At 45.6% G+C, this 23,418-nt stretch overlaps 1 protein-coding gene across 1 annotated transcript in view; it reads right to left on the bottom strand.

The window, feature by feature from the left end:
* The window catches only part of MYRFL (myelin regulatory factor like), a 942,772-nt gene that overhangs the window by 480,812 nt on the left and 438,542 nt on the right, over positions 1–23,418 (bottom strand). Inside the window, exon 13 of the mRNA XM_069629965.1 lies at positions 6,063–6,153. Coding sequence (XP_069486066.1) covers positions 6,063–6,153 — 91 coding nt within the window. The remainder of the gene's footprint in view (positions 1–6,062; positions 6,154–23,418) is intronic.

The following is a 23,418-nucleotide window of genomic DNA, read 5'->3' as shown; positions in this document are numbered from 1 at the left end:
TGCCCATAACCCTGAAACTAGAACAAACAAGCAACAATAAAGGGGACATAATTCTGAATAGAAGAACAGTTTTGAAAATGTTCAGACAACTCCGGTCGATACCTCATCTGTCAACAGAGGATTTAACTCTAGTTGAACCTTACCACTCGGGGAACAAAGCAAAATGCTACTTACAGATAAGATCCAAGCACTACAGATTCCAATTTAAAGTGGCCCAAGAGTTACTAGCAGAGAGAGGCCTCAGGCTAACAGATATTACTACCCAGAGGGACCTGAATACACCCAAAACGTTTCAAGCTACCATGGAAAAAAACACGCACTTTCTGTCAAGGACGGAATTACTATATAAGGACTACAGACTCCTCCACGACAAAGAAGGCTTAGAGAGACCAAAAGATAAGCGGACAGAAAAGTAAATTCTACCAAAAGCATCCACAAAGAGCAAGACGGAAGAACACAGAAAGGAAACAAACACACCTTCCCGAACAACAAGACCTCAGACAATCAATTCAACTGATGCAAGGCCCTCAGAACAGGCAGCCCCCTCCAACAATTCCTCAACTAGGGAGAAGGGGCATTAGAAATGACATCTCCAACAACTCAACCATTGAAAGAAAAACCGATACAAATCGCTTCACGGAATACGCGTGCGTACAAGTACCTAATGACAAGAGGCGGCCCCGATTTGGGCCGTTTTGATATAATAGCACTACAGGAGCTTCGGCTAACAGAAAAACCAGCCCTTGAGGGCTTTGAGATTATCTTCGCACCAGCAATTAAGAACAGGCTTGGGCACCCGTCATCAGGATTTCTGGTGGCAACTAGAGTGGATAGCGGCATAAACATCACAGAGCCACTCACGTTTTCGAGCAACCACCAAGCCATCAGAATGACATGGACAAACCACAAGAAACACTCGGGGAAAAAAACAACAACAGAAATCGCAATCATAAACACATATTGGAACCCGCTAGCAATCTCGGACAAGAAGTTCTTGAACATAATGGAAACAGAAATCGACAGCATATTTGCCGAAAAGAACATCCCTCATGTCATCATCTGTGGCGATCTAAACTTGAAACAAAAAACACAGCCCAAAACAAGATCCACAGACCAAAAACAGCAGCAGAAACACGAGGAGAGCTGTGGAACGACCTGATGTCATCAAGAGGTTTCCACAATTTAGACCAGTCTCTCCCACTTCCTGGCACATTCCCTACATGGGAGAGAGGTGCTCTAAAAGGCACAATAGACTACATCTTTGTCTCTGATGCAATGCTAGAACTAATAACGGAATTCCAAGTTATACGCACCGAACCAAGCAACCACAACCTCCTAAGAGCATCATGGAATTCGATAGTGGAAACTAACCCCAAAATGACCTCTGAAATAGAGTCCAATGCACAGGGCAACCGTCCAAAACTGACCGCGGCAAGAGTAGAAGATCTGATGTGAAATTACAAAATCAAATCCCAGGCCCCTGAACACGATCAAACAGTCATGGACTTTCGACCTTTGCTGAGTCCCTACAAAGCAGCCTCACACACTAGGACCATAAAGGGGGCACCTGGGCTACAGCAATACGACAAATTAATCGTGGCAAAACGCGTAAGTCTTAGACAACTAAAACGCAAAGCAAAAAAGTCAAATTCACCCGAACTAGTAGCCCACGTAGCACTAGAGGAAAAAAATACAAGGCCTGGGTCAAACATCACCGAATAAATCTTTACCAAAAAGATTCAGAAGAGATATTAAAAAACGGAGCAGGTAAAAACACTAGAGAATTCTGGTCGCTTCTAAAAGTAAGAACGGAACAGAAGGCCAATGAACCATCTAACTGCGTTAGCGAAGAAAAATGGAAAACGCACTTCGAAGCTCTATTCAGAAAACCAACGGCTCCGATAGGATCAGAACTAATCCAACATGACAGTACCTCGGTGGATGTATCCGACCAAGAAGACATGAGTGAAACAATCGGCAAACTGAAAGGTTCCCCAACATTGACCTTAAAGACTTTCAAAAACAATGGACTCCCTTCATCAGCTTGGTATTCAGGCAGTGCGCAACATCACAATCAATCCCAAGATCTTGGACATCCTCCAATGCGGTACCAATATACAAAAAAGGAGACAAATCTGATCCCTGTAATTATCGACCAATCGCCCTTCTTGACACAATTGGCAACATTTTCAGTATGCTTCTTCTAAAGAGATTCCAGACCTATGCGATGGAGGCACCCTGCAACGATCCATTCCAAACAGGCTTAAAAATAAATTCATCAACGACAATCAACATTGAACTGAACTCCTGGAATTGCCCGCAAACCATCTTGGCACCTATTAAAGTGCTACACACGAGCACCACCATGAGAGTGATATTGAACACAAAAGGTCTTCTGTCTGGAGAAATCCCGACGCGGAGGGGTGTCAAACAGGGCTGCCCTTTGGCTCCTGCACTGTTCGTAGCCTTCATGGGAGACTTTAAAGATACATACACCACGGTGAGAGCCTTTCCCCCAAAAATAGGGAACGTGCCAATGCCACGTCTGACATATGCAGAAGACATTGGACCTAACGCAGATAGGGCTTCAGAGGCAATTATACAACTTGTTTGACTACATCAAGTGCTCAAATTTGGAGGTCAACAAGAAAAAACAAAAATCATAACATTTGGAAAAACAACAAAGAAACAAAACACCTTCAGATGGGTTATGGAAAAAGTCCCGATTGAGTCAATATCGAAATTCAAATTCCTGGGGGTTGTCGTGGACAACTCACATCTAGAAATCAGTATACAAACCCATTTTTGGGCTGAAGTGAGATCACTAACAACACAAGACAAAATTCTGGAGAAAAAAAATTGGAAGATTCTCGTTGATTCCAACCATCAAATTTTACAAGGCGAAAGTAGTCCCCGCACTCACTTATGGAACAGAAGCAATGGCAGCAATACCAGTAGCCTTCTGGCAAAGGATAGAGGGCTGCTTCTGGAAGACAGCCCTGAATCTACCTAAATCGACGGCAATGGCCGGAATAAGGAGGGAATTGGGACTGACTTCGCTTAAAACAACGGTGGAAGCAAACGACATTGCGCCCTACAGGAAAACCATCATCCTGCAACGTCTGCCGCTATACAAACTAATCAATGAAGAAATCGGCCTAGGAAAGTGTAAAATGCTTGGGAAATGGGCAGCAAAGATAAAGAACCAACTGGATCAAATAGCATGCACAGAAGCAGACCTAATCGCTAATCCAATGAAAATCAAAAAGAAACTGGCCGACCTAGATTGGATCACAACCTTGGAAAAGGCGACTGAGAACAAACTCTTGGCACAGCTCCCACCATACACACTAAAACGAAACGAAACAGCACAATTCTTAAGAAGATTTCCGAGTAGATCTTTCTGTCAACTTTTCCTAAGAGCGTGTCTGAATCTACTAGCCACCAATGAGATTCTGCAAATCAGAGGCCATTCAGAAAACAAAAATTGCAGACTGTGCAAAAGATCAGACCAAACAGAAAATGTGAGACATCTGCTTACCAGCTGCCATGCAATGACCAAAATATGGCTAGCATACTTGCGACAATGCTCGAAGCTGGGCCATCCCTGTTCCGAGCCTCCCCACGGCTGAGAAGCTGCCTTCGCCCCCCCGCCAGGGACCCTGGTACGTTTTTGTTTCCGTCCCGTTTCCCCCACCTCCCTGCCCTCCCCACCCCACTTACTTTCTGCCTCCTTTGTCCACAGCAGGCGGCGTGGAAGCCTCCAGCCGTGAGGAGGCTCGAAGCGGGGCCATCCCCGCTCTGCGCCTCCCCACGGCTGGAGGTTACCATCATCCCCCGCTGGGGATTCTGGTGCGTCTTTTTTTTTCTTTACCCTCTCCCAACCCCACTTACCTTCTTCTCTGTAGTCTTTCAGGAGATGGCGGCCATGGAAAGGGAAAATGAGCGGGGGCATTACCGAGTCGGGTAATGCCCCGGGGCCTTTGTTATAACTATGGGCCCCGGGGCATTACCTGACTCGGTAATGCCCCCGCTGCTCAGTGCATACTGCTTATTACAGAGGAGCAGTAATGCCACTTTCTTATTGCAGGTAAGTTGTGATGTCACAACTACCCTGTAAAAAAGAAAATGATTACCAGGCTTTTATATGGCTATTGTGTATATTATAGGATACATATTTAAATGCAATCTTTAAAAACGTCCATTTGAGTGTTTTAATGCATTTAAATAATAGATCAGATCGTAGACATGTGTGCAGTTTTTTGTCAGACGTTTGCCATGAAGTGCACATAGTTTGTGAGTAAGTCATTAATACTTTTGTGTGCTCGTTTTTGCTACTTGACGGTGAGAAAGAGCCAAAACATGGATGTTGCTTCATTTAGATGCAAATATCATTGAGCAAGCACTCCTTCCGTTCCAGTTTTGAGACCAGAGTAAAAACATATAGGGTACTGGTCTGGAGTTATTGTTTGGCAGGACGGACCACTTCAACGGCGCCACCAGTAACTGTTTTGTTGAACTCTGTGCAACTGGAGCCGTCTGGTATGGATATAGCACTCTAGTTGGAAATTAGTCTTAAACACTTTTTGTGATTGTCTTTTTACATTTGCAATTATTGTATTAGAGTATATTTTAATATTGATGATTACATTTTAAATTATCTTGTGAATTGCAAATTATGAATTTTGAAACTGAAACTTAAGATTGAATTGTATTTATAGACAACGAGGCTCATTAACTGTGTGTATACCTTATGTTTTGTTATATTTTCTTAAGTTCAAGTGTGTTAAAAGTTATTGTGAAACTAACATTAATAAAAACAAATTAAAAATATATATACTTAAATAATGGTTCGTCCACTTTAGGGTACTTTGTACAACTATTCATACAAATCAAATAAAAAAAACAGAGTTGGCTGTTTATTGTCTGTTCAACAGGTGGCCTGAATATTTTAAACAGGCAAATGCTGCATAAAATCACATGGGCTGGAGTATATCTACAACCAACAAGAGAACCGGAAGCAAATAACATCTGACGAGCCAACTCTTGTACAATTATTGACAATATACCACCTTGATCACTTCTGCATTGCTTCAAAAGCACTGTGGAACTGTAGGTCATGATTGAATCATTTGCGTAATATTGAACAAAATAACTATTTCAAAAATAAATAGCTAGAAAGAGTTGTGTATCGCTCTCTGTGAATTAAATGCACAGCCCTACAAGAGTTGTGTGTGAGTTTCGTTGCTCCCTTCGAAAATTGATATTCAAACAAAGTTGCTCAAGGGTAAGAGTGCTCACTCAAACGTACTTAGGTTGAATTCATTTTGCATACTTAAATCAAGTGTCAGGAGAAGAGAACATGAAATTAACACAGAATGCCTGTGCCCGGTTATCTTTTTGAAATGATGCACAAATAACCATTTGAGCATGTTTCAGTTGCAAAATGACAACTATAACCAATAGATAAATACACATTTGTATAGTATTTTATTGAATTTATACAGCTGTTTCCCCAAAGCACTGAACTAGAAATATGTATATAATTGTAAAACACATGGGACAAAGAATTAAGATGAAAGAAAATGAGGGTTTAAAAAACATGTTTTTATTGCTAGATACCAATCTGAAAAAAGGCTTTTCATAATATCATGAAATTCACTTTCATGAGTTTTGAGACAGAAACGAAAGACAGAACGAGAAGACCTAACTGATGGAGAGCGCAAGGGTTTTCCAGTGATTGGGTTCACGAAGCAAAAAGGAGTGAGATTAGGCACAAATAGGCTTACGGATAGTAAGAAGAAACTGAGACTGGCAGAGCAAAGAGCAGAAAGGTATACAAAGAGAAACGAGAGAAAAATCAATACGTTGTGACAAGACCATGTAAGACATTTGTTGACAATGCAGACAAAATGAACGGGAAGCAGCCGAGCTAGCCACAAATGGTTGTATTGGTTAGACCTACACTTGTTTGTTTGTTTTTTTTTTTTTGAACTTTCTTTAATACCGTGTTTGAGGCCTCTGTTCGTCAAAGAGGGATTTGGCGTAATGTGTATACATACCCTTACAATGATTCTTTCTGACACACAGGCAGCCAGCAAATATGAATGGTCCACAGTGGCAGCATACAAGCCAACCACCAACTTGAAGTACCTAGAAGGAAATCAATAAAAAAAAATCAATGATAATATATAAAGGAGGATTGAATACATTAGTGAAGAACGGAACTCTAAGGACGAGGTTCGGGAAATGTACCCATTGATTGGTTCACCTAAGAAACATGGAGAGAGACGAACAGTAATCACCAATTCGAAATATATGTCAGGCTGTGAAAAAGGCCAACGGCCGAAACATGTGTCGCCAACGGACACTACTTGTACTATAAATAAACTCAGGTTTACATTGGCGCAAATTGAGGTGTGTCATTAGGAATCGATGATATATAAAGCAGCTCCTTCCATATGGCCCCATGCCAAGTAGTTCAACAGTACTTCAAAATAACAGGGTTTCTCCTGGTATCCTTCTTTGCAGTCCCCTCCACGGATTCTGACCCATATCTTACTGTATGAATTCACAAGCTCTTTTTATTTTTGACTAGTGGCTTGCCTGTCAAAGACCCAAGCCCCATGCTGCTAGCAATCCCACTGCAGTTTCCACTCATCTGTTGACAAACAACTTAAATGTGGCTCTAGATTTGTATGGACAATAGTGAGGATGCATGAACTGGGTTTTTGACTCCTGGGTGCAATGAATGAGTAGGCCTATGCAAAGGAGTTTCATGACTAAGTCTATGAGAATACAGGTGCACAAGAGTACACATCACAAAGCCATGTGCAACCACAGCAAAAACCCTGTGGCAACCGCCCTAAAGGGACCATGCTTCTTAAGGCGGAAGTCCTTGCTGGTGGTGTGTTAACTCTGTCCCTAGACCCATCTGTGTTAATTGGAGGCGGTGATAGGGACCGTGGGCAGGCTGTCTGTTATTCAGCAAAGGGAATACACTGAAAAGTTCGCTAACGATCAAAGGGAGGAATTGTTTCCTGGATTGGCCAAAGAGCAAACGGTTGTACAGGCCGCAAAAGCTATGCATAGTCTGTATCTTTAGAAAGATACTGTCAAGACCTGCACCACGCCAGGCATAAATCACATTGGATGATTCTGGTGGTGGCTCCCATGGTGGCTCAGTGATCACCGCCTGTAGTTGGGTACTACGACCCCCAGGAGGCAAAGCAAGGATGATGCCATGGCGCTTGAGGTCTGCTGAGTGTTCTGAATCTTGATGGTCGGGCAGATTAAAAAATACCTCCGTCCCCAAGTACCGCACAGGCAGTAAAATATTCAATCCCTGTGCAATCTTTGAGGCCACAGGTGTGTAGTGAGCCGTCAGATCCGGAACCAGGAACTGCCAGAAGAACCCCTTGAGCGCTGTAAGGCAATGGGTAATTATTCAAGAGATATAACGTGGAAGATAGATGCAGTAAGAAACAATAGGAGCACCACTTACCTAAAAGTATGGGAATTACCGCCCAAAGTGTGATGATAGATGGCAGGGGTCATGGACAGGGAACGTGAGGCAGGTTTCCAGTGAGGGTTGGTTAAGCGATGAACACTTGAAGTAATGCAAAGTGCACAAAACGTAGTTTGTGGCTTGAGTGCACCACCAGGCAAACACCAGCAAGAGGCCAAGGGCCTGGAGTTCCAAGCAAAGACAGATCCGTAATGCAGTCCGATAAACAGAATCCGGGGTCGGATACCAGTAAAGTAAACAAACGATGTCCAAAACGATGATGAATGTAGGGCAAAGACAAAGCAATCCATATAGCAGTCCGTGGTCGTAGAATCAGGGCAAGACAAGGGAATCCGTATAACAGTCTGTGGTCGTAGAATCAAGAATCCAATAAACAAACAAAACGCCAAACAGTCCTGAGGAAATCAGCTGTGAAGCAACACTTCCATGTCTTCCAATGCATTTGAACTGTTAGGAGTGATCACGTGATATGGAAGACGAAAGCGTGGGAACGTGAGGGGTCGTCACGTGATGCCAGGATGTTGTGCTGGTCCTGTCACGTGATGCATGGATCTTTGCGAACGATGACAATTTTTCCAAGCAAACAGGAGTCTCCACTTCATTTGCCAACGGAGGGAAGGTCAGAAAACACCCGGTCTGCCGCACAGCGCTCTCACATGTCTGGCGAGAGGTCGGTGTTTCTGCGTACAAGCCCATGAGTATTGAATCCCCTGGTGGATGGAGACTGCAGGTGGGCTAACTCGTGCTCCCGTGGAATGTGTAGAAGAGCGTGTGGTGGGAGACGTGACACTGAGACACAGAAGTATATAGCTCCATTCGTCAGCACAATGCGCTTCTCAGTGCTCCTTTTGGATGTCTGCCAGCAGGGCTCTGGTGTTTTCCCTTCACCTTCTGCTTTCCAGCTGTGGTTTGACTCCTGCATCAATTTCTGTTTTTTATCCTGTGTGACTCGTACTAGCTTAGATGTTCTGATACCAGTGTGGCTTTTCTGGTATGTTCTGACCCTCGATTTTGTAGAACAAACTTGGCTGTTGACATCCTTTTGACACTGGTTCTTTTGGACGTGGTTTTCGCTTCATCTGTGATGGAAAATTTAGGAATGGACATGTGCATGGACTCTTAATCCAGAGGGTGTTTTCCTCTATGCCTGCACATTTGAAACCTGGGGTTCTCCTGAAAGTTTGTCAACCTCCGCTTGTCCCTTCCTGGCACTATTGCTAGATTTGCGTCCTCGGGGGAACTCTTGGCCTCTGGCCTGCAACACATTTTCCCAGGTCCATATCCTGACTCACAAAAGGTAAGATAAGGAAAGATGGGGGTGAGCAGTGGAAACCCTGGTGTTTTGTTTGCTCTAGTATTAATTGCCCTCAACCTTTCTCCTAGGGTTCTGGACACAGCCTTTGGGAATTCCTCTGCCTTTCCGCTGTATTCCTCTCTGCGGACAGTAGATAAACTGTGTGAGGGGTGGAGTGGAAGGTTTGTTGCCTCCCACGGGTCTTGATATTCACAAGCATAAAAGATATTCAGCACTTGATGCAGATAAAAGCAGCCATGGAAAACTAGTCCTCTGTGTGGTTGAACACTTTAACACCTTACATTTAACTTATTAAATCAAAGGTGTCTTTTGGGGCCCGAGGCCAGCACTACTGCTTCTTCAGGTCTGATGCATTTCTCACCTTTTTCTGTGAGTGGGTCCGGCAGGACTTGCAGCCCCTCTCAATTGTTTGCCTAATGTTTACCCTTGTACTATGATACACTAATATCTCTGGCCTGTAACTGCACCCTGGGATGTATCTTGCAAATTCTCCAGATGTTTGCCCAATGAAACCAAGAAAAACATGTTCTCAAAATCTGCGAATGCTCGCAACCAAGGCAGTTATTCATGTCTCCCTTTTAAGCCATTAGTCCCCATGCTATTATAACCTGTGATAGAGACAGATATAGGGGGTCATTAAGAGTTGGGCGCTAATGGTAAAATTGGCAGTATTTGTCAATCCGCCCAATTCAGGATTTGGTCACACACTAAGGGGGCTATTTCACTTCATGGGAGTATTTTGAGTGGACTTTCTGTTGAAACTCTGCCTATTTTTACCTCCACACAAAAGGTCATGGTAAGTATTCCAATTGGCTTCAATATTGATTTGAGTTTTTTCTTTTACTGTACAGAAGGGAAGCACACTTCACAACAATGGCAAAGGGGTGAGAAAGTGGCCATCTCTATTGCCCCCTCTCACCACCGTACCAATGTAATGCACAGAAGGGTCAGAATGTAAACTTCTTTAGGTTACCACTAGAAGAGAGAGAAAACGTTGAATAGAACGGCTTATCCAAAATATCCAAAATACCAATAGCCGAGTTAGCAACTTCCAACAGCTCTATTTTGTTTGGATAATCCACCAAACTCAGAATAAGGTCCATAGTTATGTACCAACATATGATGTATGCCATCATGCCTGAACATACCAAGGGAATGAACATGGCAAAAATAGGCCATCACTGTCCCGCTGATAAAAAATGTGCAATTGCTTATTAGACTCCCTATTGCATCAAGTATTACCACCATCTTTTTCCTTCTCACCCAATCCCTCTTTGAGAGGAGAATGGTCCACAATAATCCCATCCCGGACCATTGTTCCATGAACTCCCCCAACTCTAACTTTGGAAGAATACGACTATAGGTTCTCCAGCTTCGTTTTCCATAGCATATCATTCACCCATGCCCGAGGTAAGTTTATGCCTCTTCGGCAAATAGCACTTGTATCAGCTGCTCCTCCCATCTCCTTCCTGCCCAACGGCCCAATGATTTGTCATACACAAACCCCATTAGCCAACCAAATGGCCTTATCTAAAACTGCACAGAGGAGTACTTCATAACTTCATGCTCTATTACCAAAATAAACACAATGGGCCTCATTCCGACTTCGGCGGTAGCCGTGCTGGTAAATACCGGAGTCATGAATTTACCGGTGCCCGAGAATGGGAAATTACCGGGGCATTACAGCCCTGGCAGACCCAGTAATTGCCCATTCCCAGGCGACAGTAAATATTAGACCCCATTCCCATTTGAGTCCCATTGGAACGTGAATGGTGCCGGTGCAACCGACATGGTCTGTGAGCGGGTGCCATTCCGCCCGGCAGGTCAGACCTGCCGAGCAGACAGGCATCCGCTCGCAGACCTCGTAGTTCGCCGGTACGGTAACAACCTTACCGGCAAACTTACCAGTACTGTTGTTACCAGACCAGCAACCTTATAATGGGGCCCAATATCTTAGCGCCTGGCTATTTTCTGTCCACCTTCTGAAAATCAAAACCATTTCACCATTCCATCTGTGTGACTCTGTAATTATAATTGTTCATTAAATCCTTTATTAGGTGCTTCTGAGCCAACAGCTTATTCTTGCATGTTGGCAATAACACCTGAACCCAATCCCTCACCTAGAACCTCTAAAGGCAAATCTGGCAATCGCACACACTCTTCCGTTTATCCTTGACCTCAAGCATATGTTTGTTCAACAACTCCGCACCAATGTCATCCTGCGTCTTGTCTTCTGTTTGGTGTTCAAGGCCACATCTTATCAACCGTGCCAGGTCTCCTTGAGCATATTCAAGACTAATGTCGGTACAATCATTTGAATGGCAAGAAACCATTAGATGCCTGCAGGGTCTTACGGACAGCAAAAATGTTTCAGGATTCAGGCGGCACAAGATAAGTAGTGTAGGAACAAGACGAGAAAAGGACCACATTGGGGGTCGAAGATCTGGCCCAAGTTGGGATGTAAAAGTTAGGAGACCAAAGGGTGAGAAATACTGTTGTTTCCAGAACAACTTGTTTTACATAAAATATCTTTCCAAGATTTCTCCTGTATCAGACGCAGAGTGGAAAATTTAAAAACAAAGGGCTACCTACTATAGGATTTGATGGGGCTATGAAGACCTTGGGCTAACGTGATGTGGTTCACTGGCAACATTTTTCAGTGATCAGTCTCTGGTTCCATTGCAGCCCCTTTCATTTTATTTGGAGTTTTGCTTTGTTGTACTTCTAGTGGAATTCTTCCACTTCCATGGCCCACCTTCCAAGTCAGACCTTTGTTCTTCTATCTCTCCTCTGCTCCTTGCCTTCCTCTTCCTCTCTTGCAGACTCTTTACCCTACCTTTCTATTCTGCACTGCTCCCATGCTCACCGGCGCCTGCTCTCCTGGCGTTCCCACTCACGCTGGGAACAATTGTGTTCCCAGCGCGTCCGCTCCAGATGGCCGCCGTGGAAAGAGAAAACGGACTCCGTTTTTCCCTTTCCATGGCGGTGGCCATTTTCTGTTTTTTTTCTCCCGAAACGCTGCAGCGTTTCGGGACAAAAAAAAGCTTTTAGTGCCCCAGTCACGCAATTTTTGCGGGCCGGGGTACTAATAGCAATATAACCCTCGCGTTGGGGGCATTACCGACTCGGGTAATACCCCAGGGCCTTCGGTAAGGCCCTTGCTTCGCTCGGGGCCTTACCTATGAGCCCCGGGGCATTACCTGAGCCGGTAATGCCCCCGACGCTCGGGTTATATTGCTTAATTATACATCTCCAGTATCAACACACACTATTTAACAACGTCAACCGTGTTAATGTTTTTCATGGGTAAAAAAAATTGGAGAACTCTATCAGAGTTAACAGAGACAGAAAGGTAAACGTTGTGATGAACGCCATCACTGCTGAAGTTAGTTAGGAAATCCATACAAAACATTTAAAAAACAAAACACACAAGGACAAACAAGAGAATCCAAAGACAACGGAAAACTATTCTAATAATAGGTTAGTAAATTAAAAATAACTAGTGTTTGTATAAAAATGACATGACTACAGCAATAACATTAGGAATAATAACTTAAACGTCAACCATAGTTTGTTAAATAGACACATATCAATTAAACTCTACATATATTTACAGGATCTAATTTGCATGAGCCTCAGAGGCCACATACTGCATAAAATGATGCAGCAAGTAACCAGTTACTGCCACTGGCAACATCAGAAACTGGTAAAAATAAAAAATAAGTGTTATAGTTAGCAATCAATCAATCAATTAACCCCAAACCAAACTAAAACTGTAAACACGGCATTCATCTTCTGAAAGTTCTGTCATTCGGTGCTATTAATATTTAAGATCTTCTGCTGAGCTCTTGGCCGCCCTCCCTATTCTCGTGTTACCATTCTTCTCCGTTTCGTCAGCCATATCCAGTAACCCCTTTGAATCAGGGGGGGTGCCATCGGATGAGGTGAAGAGAGCGTGCACTAGGGCATTCCAGCTCGTTATATCATCCAAGCTTTCCCTTCTTCCCAGTTAGAGTGCTTCATACCACACAGCAGCCTCCACCATGGGCCATCTTTTTAGATCCTCCCACCATCTATGTTTGGGCCTTCTCATGCCTTTCATGCCATTGCAATTCTTCTTTTTGCTAGTACCCGGGCCAGAGCTATCATCCTATTTTCAAGCTCCGCTCCTTTAGGTTGTGGGGTCTCTGCCTTCTGCCCCCTCCGGTAACCCCAAGATCTGGACGTTACTTCTCCTCGCCCTTCCCTCAGCATTCTCGGCCCTGACCTGCAGCATCCAGACTTTTGCGTTAAAGTCTTGCACTGTTTCTTGCAATTCCTTGGTGGAGGCTGAGACGTCCTCCAGTTTCTTTTCCGTTTTGTCCACCGTTTCTGCCAGCTAGGTTCATCACGTCCTGTCGCAAGAGGCTTTTTCCTCCCTCCTTCCGGCATTGTCTCCTGTGTGTTTTACAAGTGCCCCCATGAGCAACTCGAGTGAAGGTGTCTCTCCTCCACATTCCTGGGTGGACTTGCAACTAGTACCAGACCTGTGTGTCTGTTCCTCTTCCCTGTGCAATTGTCTTCTCAGTGTGTGATTTGCTGTCACACTGTGGCTCCGGGTGGCCTCTTTCATGAGTCTGTGCCCATATTGATGGTTGTTTTAGACCCTCTGTTAGCTTTTGGTATGAAAGCAGCTCTTATGACGCAGTCTTCGGAGCGGGTCACTGTTATACAATCACTTGTGCCTGCATGAGTCCAGCCATGCTCCTGCTATCCCGCTGCTTCTTCCTCGTTTTCTCCTTCCTCTTGGATCAGGCGAACCCAATCTGTGTATCGTTGGGTATTTGATTGTAGGTATGCCCGTTTGTCACAATGAGAGGTGTTCTGCTTTGGAGGGACGTTGGGTGAGCGGTGGTTGTTGCCGGTCTGCTGTTCTACTTATTCTAGCACCTGAAGCACCCAGGGGGTGCCACAGGGAGGCAGCTCGGCCCCACTCTTAACCGCTCTTTGTGAACAGATCATGGGAGCAGTGCTGGTGCCTGGGAAGAAGGTCCAAGCAGTCTGTGGTTCCTCACCTCCTCCGTTGACTGCTCTTCCGAAGAGTGTATTTGCACTTTCTGCCTCACAGCCCAGGGCCAGCACCTCACTCTCCCACCAGTACCGAGGTGTTCTACTCCTTACACTCGATCCATCCTGCTTGGCTTTGGGCTGTGGGAGGCCTTCAAGAGTGCCCAGGTTCTCTTCAGAGAGGGATCTCACAGTGCTCTCCTCTTACCAGTTTGCACCCGCCATTTTGGAGTCTGCCTTTGCCAAACTGTAACTGCCAGTTTCTCTGCTCGCGGGCAGCTAATTCTGACTGGGCCATGGCAGTGCAGTGGGGTTGTGAGATTGGGGGCGGGGGGTGCATATTCCACCTGGGTGGAATTGGAGGCAGTGCATATTCCACCTGGGTAGGATTGGCGGCGGGGGGGTGCATACTCCAACTGGGTGGGATTGGGGGTGATGCATACTCCACCTGGGTGGGATTGGGGGGGGTGCATACTCCACCTGGGTGGGGTTGGGGGGATGCATACTCCACCTGGGTGGGATTGGGCGGTGAGGGGACAATGCACTCAGAGCTAAACACTGTTGTCCTGAACATCCCAACCTGAACATGACACATCAATGCCATGCATAAGCCCAATGCCGCATATCAATGACAACATGTCAGACGCACAAGCAGGCCACCATGGGTATGTGAAGCGATGCATGACTAAAAATGATCACAACAGTGCCAATGCCGCTAGTGCGATTAGGTACAGAGTAGCATACACTGCAATAATGGGTGGCAAGACATCGTTCCGCATCCACAGTACATCCGCATCCGCATGCAAGTGGACACCCTGCATCATCTGTACAACGCAATCCACATTGGTAGACCACGGTGCAGTACACAATGCATCAAATTAACCTGTGTGCATACTTCCAGGGACATGTGCATGTCAACACCAAATAGCTGCAGCCATGGCCTTTATTCCTAAAGGTGTCAGCTTAGATATTTACTCACACATACCTCTTTGTGCTCCCATGCAGGTGATGGAGGCTATCCCTTGAAGCCGTGGCTACTTACCCTTGTACGGAACCTGCAGAACAGGCACGAAGAGGAGTACAATCGGGTTCATACCCGTACCCGTGTTGTGATTGAGCAGACCTTTGGCCTGTTGAAGGCACGGTTCCGCTGCCTAAGCAGGTCTGGTGGAGCACTCCTCTATGGGCCTGAGAAAGTGGCAAAGATCACCATGGTCTGTGTCATACTGCACAACATGTGCATCCGAAGAAACTGACAACTGCCACCTGACATTGACATGCATGCACCGGGTGAGGATGATGATGATTGAGGAGAAGCAGCACCCCTGGCAGTAGGTGATGTACAAGATGGCCGTGCTGTATGCCAATCACTCATTGACAAATACTTCTGAACCACAGGGACGTTGATGGTTATGTGTCGGTACTACACTGAGCTTGGGACCATGTGGACATGGACACAGGATGTGTGGGGAGTTGGGCACGGTGCGCTGTCATGAATAAAATGTACACACACAAAATGAACAATGTCCAGGCATGAAATGATTTTGAACACAACGGATGTATTAAGAAAAATAACAATGTAGTGCTTCCTCCCTCCATCACTCACATGCCTTCCTCCCCTCCCCCAAACCTCCCCAAACACCCCAAAACCCCCCCAAATCCCCCAAACCTCCCCAAACACCCCAAAACCCCCCCAAATCCCCCTAAACACCCCATACCCCCCAAACACCCCATACCCCCCACACACCCCATACCACCCAATGAACACACTAGGGGTGTACCGAACTTCGGCTTCGAGTAAGTATTCGGCCGAATTCCGGCTGAAAAAAAGCTATTCGGCTCCGGCCGAATAGTTTCTTACTATTCGGCTCTTGCCGAATACTTTGACATTCTCATTTGAATACAATGCAACATGAACTCAGAAAGGCAAATATGGACTTCAGTTTCCAAAACTGAATAGAATTAGAGCAGACAAATTGCTATCACACAGCTGAAAAATATCTTATATTGTAATCTGCTCTTTAGGACATATTTTGTTACAGATACTTAGACATAAAATGTGCTCATCTTTTATACTTAGCCTGCAACAATAGAGGAACATCTTTTCCTATGGCAAATGTTAATATGTAATGTGCACTTATTTCAGTTGGAAAAGACAAACTGAAAGAAATGTGCATAGATACTTTCAGTTCCTGTCATGTCACTTCCCATAGCATATGTCATAGTCCACCCTTTTCTTTTTTTATGGACTTGAGTCCTGAGTTTAACATTATCTTATATTTATCGGGAATGATAAGTTGCAGATGTTTGTGTATTGGCGAGAAGGGGTGGCTAAGATAAGTGAAAAGGGCGCAGCTTTTGTTTGGGTGGGTTGAATAGTGGTGAGATGGAGTTCACGCATTTCAGATTTACTCTTGACGTGTGTCCTGCATGAGCCGACATGAACCATTTAATACATTTCTATGTGAGCTGCAAAGAAGTTTTGAAACTAGACCACATCGACTTTGCAACTCTATAGAGAATGCAATGCATCTGATTCACAAAGGCAGTCCTTTTGCATTTGTGAAGCCTCCTACTTTAACTGGCACTGAAAATGCAACAATCTTCTGTACATGTGGTCCCTTCATTTTGGTTAAATTTGCTTTTTTCTGGCTTTTATACTTTAAATAAAGATGCTACATTAATTACAATGAAGAGAAATACATGTATAGAATGCATTTAAAATGGTGCTTTATTTGTTTTTTTTAATAAGTGTGTTTTTTGAAGTTTGGAACAAGGTTTACTAAATAAAGCAACTATTCGGCTTCATATTCGGTTCGGCCGAATAGTTGACAAACTATTCGATATTCGGCCGAATACTAAATATGCTATTCGGTAAAGCCCTAGAACACACCCATAATCCCCTCTACACCACCAACACCACCTCCCCCCTCACCCATTGTCATCCCACACACGATGTGGTTATCCGGCTATTTGCAGGCTTTTTTTGTGTCGGGGAGGGCAGCATTTCTGTGTGTCTTGCATTGCTCCTCGCCATCCGCACAGGGCTTCAGGGAGTCGAGCTTGCAGGTGTGGTCGATGGGGTGGATGGATTTTGCACCGCCGGGTGCAGGTTGTTGGTGCTGCATGTGTTCCAGCATCCTGGTAAGGACCTGTGTGACGGCCCCTAAACTGTCATGTATCATTATGGCACTCGAATTCATGGCCGCAATGGTTCCAGCATTCGCCTCCCATATCTCACAGCGTGTTTGCTCACCCTCAGCCACATACTGGTGCACCAGTTCGATCAGTGAGTCCTGGCAGGCCTCTACCCTCAACAGGCGTGCCTCTGTGTGAGTGGCGGCTGTGAAGGTGGAGGGTGCTGCATCTGGGTGGGTCATTGCAGGGCTGGACTCTGGGGTGCTTGACAGATGCAGACTCTGCAGTTGTACCGCTGGTTCCTGCATGGGGCTGGACGGTGTGCCCTGTGTGGAGTGGTGAGGGGTGGACGGGGGTTTGGTGTGTGGGGATATTCGACATGGATTGTGCCGTCAATGTCCTGGTACTCCTCTGCTTGCACATCCACATCGCTGAGGGGGGCTGTGGCTGCTGCCTCCCCCACGGAACTGGTGGCAGCAGACTGCGTGCCATCAGCCTCGCCTCCAGAAATTGTTGCCAAATCAGAATTTGCTGCCTCGTCCGCTGCTGTTATCTCCTCCTCAGCCAGCCTGGCCTGTACTGGGTTGCACTCTGGCCTGTGGTGCTGTCCCGGAGGTGGAGGGCCCAGTGCCCTGTGGTCTGCCCCTGGATGCTGATGCCTTTGGGGCAGGGTCCTGCCCTTCACCTTTTGCATCAGTGCCTGTGGGGAACAAGAGATGCAGGGCATCAGTGATGGTGTTACATACAAGATGCATGACCTGGTGCGGTACAGTATTTGATTTCTCATGCATTGCATTGTTATAGGTGTATCAACCAGGTACTTTCAAGGGGGTAATATTGGCATAAGCTGTGGCCTCTCCATTTGGTACTGATGTGTACCAGGTGGCATACCGTTGTATTGTGGTTTGAGTGATGTGTGACATGCGATCGGTCCCTGTGTATTAGGTGTCTATTGGTAATGGGATTGGCACACAGCATGCCTTTCATTGTGCCAGGGTTTGGCCATCCATCTGGAAATGGATCTGTATATGTTTGTATGATGGGCCATGCATTGGCTTGGCTCACTTTCACATCTGTTGTACTACGTCATGGTTTGGCATAATGAGGTTTGCAGTGTCACTCACCTCCATCTCCCGATGTCGCCGCACCCGCCTCCATTTCGCCAAAGCCCTCTATGGACTCCATTTGTATGATGGTGCTGCAGGTCTCTTCCCAGCGCATCAATGTCACTGGTGAGTGGGCACCCCGCCTGTTGCCATGGCCTGCCTGCGATTGGATGCCAGGATATTAAGGACCCAGAGACGTAGGTCATCCCATCGTTTTTTACAGTCTTTGACCATGCGGGGCATGGTGCCAACCGCTGACACCTTACGGGAAACCTCCTCCCATATTTCTTTTTTTCTTAGTTGTACTTACCTTTTGAGGTTTTTGCGAAAACCTCATTGCATGGGCTGCAAGAGTATCAGCCAGCATGTTTAGCTCCTCATCGGAGATGTGCTTCTTGCGCAGGTGGCGGGTAGTTTTGCGGGTAGCCTTGGACATGCTGGATGGTATGGCCCTGCTCTCTACTTTGTAGCACTGCTGGAATGAGAGGATTGCAATGGATTGTGTTTTTAAAGATGGCCGCCGGCAGATTTCCCGTTCCGACGCGATGACGTTACTTCCGAGTCCGGTATTACGAGCCAGGTATTAGCATGATGTTATTACTGGGTCGTTATTAAGGGGTTGCTCCTTGGCAGAGGCGGTATCGGCGGGTCCCGTGATGGTGCTATCGGGTAGTTGGAGGGCCTTTACCAGCATGGCGGTACAGCCATTACCGGCATGGGGGTTCGCACGTTCTCGTGCACTTGTAATCAACCGCTATTAACGGTGTCAAGGGTGCACGGACGCGCTATTACCTCCATATCGGTAATGACTCCGTTTTTAGCGGGATTCTTGTAATGAGGCCCTTAGTCTTTTATAAGCTCCCCGCTCCCTTCCCCAGCTTCATTTACCTTTAGGATTCCAGTAGCTACCCTTAAGCTGTATAACCACACTTCCATCTTAGGATAGCAATGTCACACATGTATCAGAGGGCACTGGATCTATACCAACTGCAACACTCTTAGAAGGTGTGTGAATAGTGCTTAACAAGGCTGGTTTTCCTACAGGAAGGATTTGCCTACTGGCTTGGGCAATGCTTGCTCTTTTCTTCTATCTTCTTAGAATGATTGTTCTGAATGATACAAAAGTTTTTCTTCCATAAAGGGACAGATGTAGGCATATGCAACCACTTTGAAAAAAGATTTTCAGCTTTAAAGGATTGGACGAAACTGGATTTCCCTTTATCACAGGGTTACTCTCTGACTCCAATCAGGAGCCACAAGTGTTCGCACACGACTTTGCTTTGATGGAGCTTACCTTGTAACAAGTTATATAAGTCAGCTTAAGGTTTCTGTATGTTTCCGAATGCGTTTCCCTTCTTAATTGGAGACACGCAACCTCTCCAGTAAGTTTTAATAGTTCAACAACAGAGAATGAAAGACTTATTTTGTACTTAAACACTCTATCTTGCACTAGTGTAACACATGATACATTCTAATTGTTAGACGCCCTCTTCAGAGCAACGAACCACTTCTACTCGCTCCTATGCTCACGCAAGATATTGTTAAGCTGGCAACAGTTACCAGCAAGCTTTTAAAAGTGAACCCGCATGCAGAGCTTGACTCACGGAACACTATGCTTGTGGATTGCTTACACTTTCCAACCTTTTCCGGCTCTTCTACTCCTTTCGTAACTCTTGGGACCCACACCCCTCGGCAACACAGGTGTCTTTGGTCTGGCCTCAACCATGTGGAGTCTCCTTATCTCCTCAGTCCCTCGGCTTGCTTCAGTACACGGGTTGCAACACACTCTTGGCTCTGCATTAAAGGATAGTTCCGGGACTTTTTTTTTATTGTCCCTACGGTTCGGCCATGTGTTTTTAAGCATAAATCGGTAGATCGTATAAAACTTTCCTATTGTCCTTACCCGACTTTTCGTCCATTAACGCACTCGAAATCAGCTGCCATTTTGTGATAATCCTATCACTTTCCGCATCGCCCTGGCTGACCTGCTTTTGCGGCACTAAATCAAATCCCCCGCCCCTGAAACAGACTTTATCAAAACATTCATATTCCCCGCCTCTCTCCGTGACGTGACTGTGCTGCGTAGGCAAACGTGCCCAGGCGTCTTCTACGCGACTCCACACAGAACCCGGAAACCAACACAGATCAGCTCACAACACAGCGCGCCACAATTCGGAATATGAAACTGTACTTTCAAATCAAACCGCAAGATTGTAAATTTGGTGAAGTACATTTATTTGACATCAAATGTTTAGAGAATATTCAGCGATTTGCATTTTTATTTGCTCTCGATCCAAAACAGTTCGTCTTGAGGCAAGCGATGTACGTGTGCAGTACACAGGGTGTTGGTTTACGATAAAATAAGCTCTTCGGTCGCACTGATCATCGCATGGCTGTTCCAACAACGAGGCACTAGGCCACCACAATGGTATGTATGTTGCATCTAGCCGTTAGTACCGCGTAAGGGCATACTTGTACTTGGCGATCGTCCCATAAAATGGTCAGGGTGGTAACGTTGTTCACGCGGAGAAGCAACTGGCGGCTATAAAAGCCATCCCCCGGTGTCTGGTACTCGTGACACGGACAGTAATGTAGAATGTACCTGTTTTAAAAACATAAAAATTGAAATTAGTCTCACCATCAGATCTTTATTAAAATTATTCAGATCGCGCAAGTGCAGGGGTAGGGGGAAGGTAAAAGTGCAAGGGGAAGGGGGAGGTGGAGTACAAGGTAAGTAGCATAAAATAATAAATACATAGGGCCAGCTGGTGGCGAGTGCAAGGTAAGTGAAGAACAATTGGTGGGAAGGGGGGGCTGTAGGATACTGAGACAGTCCCCCAGTGCCGGGGTTGACAGGGAGGCAGTGCAGGTGGAGAGTGGAAGGGCCCAGGACCGATGTCGCAGACAGTGGACCAGTTGTAGCAGGGGAGAGGGAGAGAGAAAGCAGAAGCAAAGAGGAAGGTTTTGAGGTGCTTCCGTAAAAGGAGATGGTTCTCCTCAAGATAGTGCGCGGTACAAAACAATATGCCACATAGAACGAACAAGTACACCTTAACCCGTCTTTAAAGCTACTGTATAGTAATTAAATTGCGGTATAAACTCATCTAAAGAGTTACTTACATTATATTTGCAATTTCCATTGTATCTGTGTGTCGGGCAGCCACGAAATACCACTCCTTCTATGCCGACGTGATTTCTTCTAATGAACGAACATTAAATGGCTTTCGTTTCGGAAATTATATTCATTATCTTTCACGTTACTGCACCACACCCCCAAAAAGAAGTCTTTTGGGATGGTCCCGGCCTGTCAAGGTCAAATAACAATAGAACCTTATACTGAGTCGTGGGCCATTCCGGCACCCGAGCAAAAAATCAAAGCAGCTGACCTTCACTTTGAACGAGCACACATTCCTAGTTAGCTACATTCAGTGTAAGGCCATCTCACAGGACTTGAAATTTACGCTGCATCTTTGCATTTTGTCTGCGTGCTTTGCAGCCCCAGAAAACCATAAATACGGAGACATTCTATAATTTTTGAAAAATGATTTATATTACTGTTTGGTTTAATTTAATGCGCAAATGAACAAGGTGGAATAGACACATTGCATGTACACTGAGCAATCACTTTTATTTACACAATACATAGCTCAACAACCCATGCTCTATAGACCACTTTGAAGTGTACATGGTCTTTGGCACCTCTTGGCCTTTATCGCTCCCCGACAGCTCCACTTGCCAGCGCAAGTACCCCGGTGCGAACTGCCTTTGATAGGGCGGGGGGTGGATTGGAGCGCTGGTCGTGCAGACAAGACTCGTTTGCCGCAGGGCCTCACCAAGGAGAGGCCATCTAACTGCATGTAAGAGGCAGGCTGCAGGATCTGGTACATGGAAGGCAGGGGGGTGAGTTTATAAATACCAAATCAAATCAAATCAAAACAACCATTGTTAAAATATATGTTGGGTTTTATTTTAGATATTAATTTCAATTGAACATAAATAATAAACATTACACATTGTAAAGTTCCGGTTGCAGCACATCCAGGGAAAATCTGCGGTATTGTCCACTGTCGCTGGGGAAATGTTGTCTAATGGCAAGTACCGCACAGGCAGGTATTACTCTCCGAACGCGGTGTCCGAGCCTCCCGTGAAGCCACCAAGTGAAGCAACGATAGGCCACCAGCCTGTACCACCTGTGAAAAAGAAAGATGCAAACTGTATTAAAATGAAAAAACTTTCTTATCAATGTCGATTCAGGTAAAAAATGTCATTCTGCTTTGAAAAAAATTCTATCTAGAAAATGCACAATATGGAAGCAAGTGGCATCACTGACATCACAACCAGAGTATACTTACTCGTTACTCGGATTACGCGGACGAACAGTGCCGCGAAGTTCGTGCATAAGCACCATCATCATCCTCAACACGGTCCGTGAGAGGCAGGCTTCCCTGAACTCTGGCAGCTCGGTGATGCATTGCGGACTTGGCTCGCCTTCCGAAATGTAGGCCAAGCACCCGGAATTTTCACGGCAGCAGCAGTTCTCCTCCTCAGTTGGCATTAGCTCCCACCGATTGCACGTGCACTAGGTGGAGACGCCGTCCATGCGACATGGTCCAGGCTCTTCATCCGTTGACTGGTCCTCCCAACTGCCGTCCGAATCCCCATCGTTTTCGCGTGCTTGCCTTTCCAGTAGTTCCTCCTCGGTGTACTCGGGCTCGTACATATACGGCATAATTGTAGCCATTGTGTGGTAAAGAAAGTAAAATAATTTACAGAGATGGTACAGGTGTTCACAAGGCCTAGAAGCGGCGCAGGTAGCTGACCAGAGCACAGAAACGAGTCACAGAATACTCAAAGTAACACAGAGAGAGGAATGGAATAGAAAATCTGCTGCTGTGTGTTGTGAAACGGTGTGTTTATACTTATTGAGGAAAGAGGCGTCCTGCCGTTTCCATGGCGACACTCCATTAGCTGAGGCGCAGCGATTGTTGACACGAAACGTGCTTTGGCGTTGGGAAATGGGCGGTGCGCGTCTGCTGATGTCAGGCTCAGGGGCGGGGGATTTGATTTAGTGCCGCAAAAGCAGGTCAGCCAGGGCGATGCGGAAAGTGATAGGATTATCACAAAATGGCAGCTGATTTCGAGTGCGTTAATGGACGAAAAGTCGGGTAAGGTCCATAGGAAAGTTTTATACGATCTACCGATTTATGCTTAAAAACACATGGCCGAACTGTAGGGACAATAAAAAAAAAAGTCCCGGAACTATCCTTTAACAGTCATTAGGTGCA

The sequence above is a fragment of the Ambystoma mexicanum genome, chromosome 12 (genome assembly GCF_040938575.1).
Source record: "Ambystoma mexicanum isolate Mex_15411 chromosome 12, UKY_AmexF1_1, whole genome shotgun sequence".
Classification (NCBI taxonomy): domain Eukaryota; kingdom Metazoa; phylum Chordata; class Amphibia; order Caudata; family Ambystomatidae; genus Ambystoma; species Ambystoma mexicanum.
The sequence above is the reverse complement of the archived record's forward strand: the minus strand, read 5'-3'. Positions and strand labels throughout refer to the sequence as shown.